Consider the following 4,746-nt stretch of genomic DNA (forward strand, 5'->3'; position numbering starts at 1 on the left):
AAACAAAAAATTTTCTAGCATATTTATTTTGGTGAATTCAATCCAGTCCCCTTTTTTTAGTCTTACAATCCACTCTTAAATTATGCTACAAACATCAATACAATAAGACTAAGGTTTTTTTTGTCTAAACCCAAACATATTAGTCTTCTAAATCTGAGTTACTCAAGATTTGTGAGACTCATAATCTCGTGACTCAGCTTTCCCATGCTTTTGTCACTCACCACATGTGCTTTTGTCACTCACCACGTGTCTTGCCATGACTCAGCTTTTCCATGCTTTTGTCACTTACCATGTGTCATGCCTGTAGCGCCGCGTGTTATCCAACTTACATATACTTTGCACATACATGTGTCTTCAGCACTGTCATCCCTAAATTTTCACTCACAGCTTACACATACTTTGCACATACATGTGTCTTCAGCACTGTCATCCCTAAATTTTCACTCACCGCTTGCACATATCTTGAACATACATGTATTTTTAGAACATAAATATTTTCAGAACATAAAAAACGAAAAAGCTTTCAGCATAGTAAAATCTTCCCATAATTAATACTTAATACTGCTAATTGGTGAAATGAATGAAAGAACCAATAATTTAACGGTGAACTAGCCAATGGTGACTTTAGTGATAAATAATTTTAAAAAATTCAGGTATTTTCGGAATATTAACTTTAATAGTTTTAAATTTTTATACGTTAATTTTAATAATTAAAAATATATAATATATATTATTAAAATTATCATTTAAAATTATTAAAATATCAGTATTATTTTAAAAATATCTGAAAAACTTTCAAATAAATTTATAATTGGTGATTATGAAATTAAAGTTCATACATGTATGGAAAAAACCGTCACAATTTCAACCAAGAATCTTGATCAGGGGGTGTAATTGTGATTTGTGACATAAAAAAGGAACCAAAGTTGACATTCAAATTGGAAATTCATTGAACATTCGCCACAACTGAAATTTCAGTAATCAACTAATTAAAACGTGAAAAAGACCTAATTCAATAACTACTACTAAAATACTAAGAATAATGGGAATTTTGATTAACATGAAATTAAGTAATCCAATTATCAATTTTCAATGAATTAAAGAAGTAGTACATGACATGATCCAATTAACCTAAAATAGCATCTTTAATCTGTACAAAATTGAACCACAGCGCCCTACTAATTACTATAACCACCAAGCCATGGTTTCACAAAATCATTGATTGAATAGAGAGATGATGCAACTTCCAATACTTCCCGCTACTGCCACTGACTCTGTAGCAACCAACAATTCTTCAGCTGAGACTCCACGCTTTCTCTGAAGCTCTTCACCCGAACCAAACAAAAATGGATTGAACACAAGCCCATGCCCGATCCAGGACCAGATCCGACCCGGCTCGTTTTCAAGAGGTAGCAAACCGGCCCGCACCCTACGCCTTTCCCCTGAACTACGATCCCCCACGCTCTTGTTGTTCTTTCTGTATCGGAACCGCCGTCCTCCGCCTCATCCTCCCCTCCGATCTCCTCCACGAAGATGACTCCTTCTGGCACCGGCGTCTCCCCTGACTCCCACCGTTGCTTCACCGCTGGCCAATCCTCCACAACCACCTGCTTCTCCGTCGTCGTCGATGTGGTGGTTTCTTCTCCCTTTCTCTTAGAAAAAATCTGCACCAGAAGCGGCGCGTCCTTCAGATTCTTCACGATTTCCACCACTGAATCCCTCATCCACGTGTCCAGCCTCTCCTGCGCCTCCAAGACGGCGGCGGCGTCACGGCCTCCTCCCTTATTAGAATCCTCTCTCTTCCCGAACGGCTCAATGCTCATCCGATTCTCCACCACCGCCCCCCTAGCCGCCGTTGGCGCCGCCGAAGCAATCGAGATCCTCCCCTTACACGCCGTGGAGCGCGCCAGGTCTCCGATCACGACGGAACACGGCGAGGCAAAACAACACCGATCCTTCATTCTCAAGTTAGCGGCGGCAAGGCGGCTGTTTCCGCCGCAAGCAATGCCGAGAGATGACGATGCCATCTTCTTCTGCCTGCGTGGATGGCGGGGAAAGGAAGAAAACACGCAGAAGAAAGGCAACAAGAGAGAATCTTAAAGCCAAAAGCGATGAAAGCTTTTATTAGTTTCTGTTTGTGACGAAGGGTTTGTGCTTTCGTCTGAAGAATTCAAACAAAGAAGGAGAAGAGAGGGAAGAACGAGAATCAGAGAAAGCTGTTAAGATAGATAAAGGGATAGAAGAAGCGTAATGGGTGAGGCGATTATTATAGCTTCAGTGACGCGTTCAAGATTAACGGTTGATCAACGCTTTTTTCAAATTCGACGGTTCTGATCTGATGCATAGGTGACTCTATCGGACTCTGACTCGGACTCCTTCTGGCTACTGTTTAAAATTCATATCACAACAAACTCACAATCCTAATAATTTTAGGCTGCTTTTGTTCCTCTGCGGGTAAGTACACCTTATGCTCCAATATAAGAAGAATCCACGGTTATAATGTGAGCGTGTAGGCATATAGGGTGGGGATAGGTTGTAGACGAGTGAAATTTTGAAGGGCACGAGGCTTGTTTGCATGGCAACGTGGCTTGGAGGGTAACTCCACGAGCCTTCCACGCTTTCGCAAATTGTAGCAAGTGCCAATTTTTAGTCCGGGTATAGGGTAGCCATGGGGTTTGATTACTTTGACTTGCTGATGTTGGAAGCAACGGTTAAGATGGAACGAGAGTAGGGGGAGCATGGAAGGAGTGAGCGTAGGGGATTGGGAGTGAGGTCGGTATGTGACGTGAGAAATGAAGGCGGGAAACGCACGAGACGGCACGCGAAAAGTGCATGGATTGCGAAGGCGAGCACACTGGGAGCATTCACTGAGTGTAAACGATTGGCTAATAGAGTGCAACGTGAATGACACATAGGAGTAGTACCTTGCCATGTCATCATTTTTCAGTTTTTTTTTTGTTAAATGCAGAATATTCGCGCTAATACTCCCAGTGTAAGCGATCTACCAATTATTTTAACCGTTAATTTTAATTAATATATATTATATATATTTTTTATAATTCAGATCAACAGTTAAAATAATTGGTACACTAGTACTCCCAGTGTACTTAAAATGTTTCCAATAATTTATTTAGTATTCTAACAAAATTCATTTTTCTTTAAAAAAAACATTGATATTAATTTATTTTGTAAACTAAACTCTTATTATTGACGGTTTACAATAACATTATGCAAATGATTATGAAGAAAATAAATAAAAAGAAGTTAAATTATAGGATGTAACTAGTGCAATAATAATTGGCCGTGATATGATATTTCACTTTCTAAGTTCCAAATATTTTATTGCGAACCCATAAAAAAAAAACAATTTTATTGTCTAAGATACACATTTAGCGAATAAAAATAACACTTTTTTAATATTTTATCCTATCAAATAAAGAAATAAACTAAGAGAATAAATCTTTTGGCACTATTTTTTAAAAATAAATTTAACACTATTTATTAGAAACGAATGACATGCAAAAAAAATCCATGACATTTATTATTGAATCTGTTTCTGTTAACATGATAATCCCTCATTTATTTTAGATGCGTGTAGCTAATTAATAAGTTTGTTTCAATCATGGATTAGGGAGAAATCGAAAATGCTTATCTTGATTTGATTGGAACTCATCATTGATTCTTCCACCATAAACGAGAAAAATTCAAAATTTATACAGTGCATGTAACTAGCTATTCATCATAAATCATTTTTTAATCAATTATTATATATTATAATAACATAATTGATTTTAGATATTATATCTCAAATTTTTTTATATATTTAAAATTTAAAATTATATTTCTTTAAAATTAAAATATTTGAATTTAAATTTAATTTTAAACATAACATAACATAACAAGAATAACAAACCAAAATTAAATTCTAACTAAATTAAAATTAAAATAATAGTATCAGAATTAATTTTTTGGGTTTTAAGTCTAATAAATAGTTATTTAACAAAAATAATATTCACAATTATTTTTGGATGGGTTTTAGAGGTGTTAAAAAAATTATTTATATTAAAAAATATAAATATAAATTTTAGATGTGTATTAAAAATATCTTGTGTATCTTAGCTTATTATTTTGGATGTATTAAAAATAATTTGTTTTAAAAAAAAATATAGGTTTGGATCTGAACAACTTTAGATGTATACTAAAAATATTTTGTATGTTATTTTATTATTTTGAATTTATTAAAAAGATTATTTATGTTAAAAATTTATAAATAGAAATTTAAACATATTTTAGACATATACTAAAATATTTTATATGTTATTTTATTATTTTAGATGTGTTATAAATATATATAAAGTAATAAAAAATACCTACAAAATATATGTAAAATATACATGCTTTATTCTTCTTTAGTGTTTGCATAAATTAAAGTTGCTGACTCTTATGGTTCTATGTTCCTTAAACAATAAAGAGAAAACAAAAGAATTAATGGTTGAATTAGTTTCTAAAAGATAGATATTTTTTTAAATTTGTTATTAGTTATTTAAATATTATAAATTAATTATTTTTGTTTTTTTGTTATATAATTAATAATTTTTATAAACAATTTGATGATATAAAATATTAACTAATAACATACATAATATATTGTAATATGTCTAATTAGACGTTGAACAAATATATTTATAAAAATTTATTAATTTAGTCAATTTTTTCAATTATATAAATCTTAATCCTAATATCTTA

The 4,746-nt window shown here is 33.1% G+C and overlaps 1 protein-coding gene across 1 annotated transcript; it reads right to left on the reverse strand.

Annotated features, from left to right (window-relative positions):
- Positions 1 to 1,049: 1,049 nt before the first annotated feature.
- LOC112715794 (uncharacterized) lies at positions 1,050 to 2,468 on the reverse strand. Its single transcript, XM_025767616.3, has one exon. The coding sequence runs from the start codon at positions 2,025 to 2,027 to the stop codon at positions 1,260 to 1,262; it is 768 nt and encodes a 255-aa protein (XP_025623401.1). The 5' UTR covers positions 2,028 to 2,468; the 3' UTR covers positions 1,050 to 1,259.
- Between the last annotated feature and the right edge of the window lie 2,278 nt (positions 2,469 to 4,746).

The sequence above is a fragment of the Arachis hypogaea genome, chromosome 10, assembly GCF_003086295.3.
Source record: "Arachis hypogaea cultivar Tifrunner chromosome 10, arahy.Tifrunner.gnm2.J5K5, whole genome shotgun sequence".
In the NCBI taxonomy this organism is placed as follows: domain Eukaryota; kingdom Viridiplantae; phylum Streptophyta; class Magnoliopsida; order Fabales; family Fabaceae; genus Arachis; species Arachis hypogaea.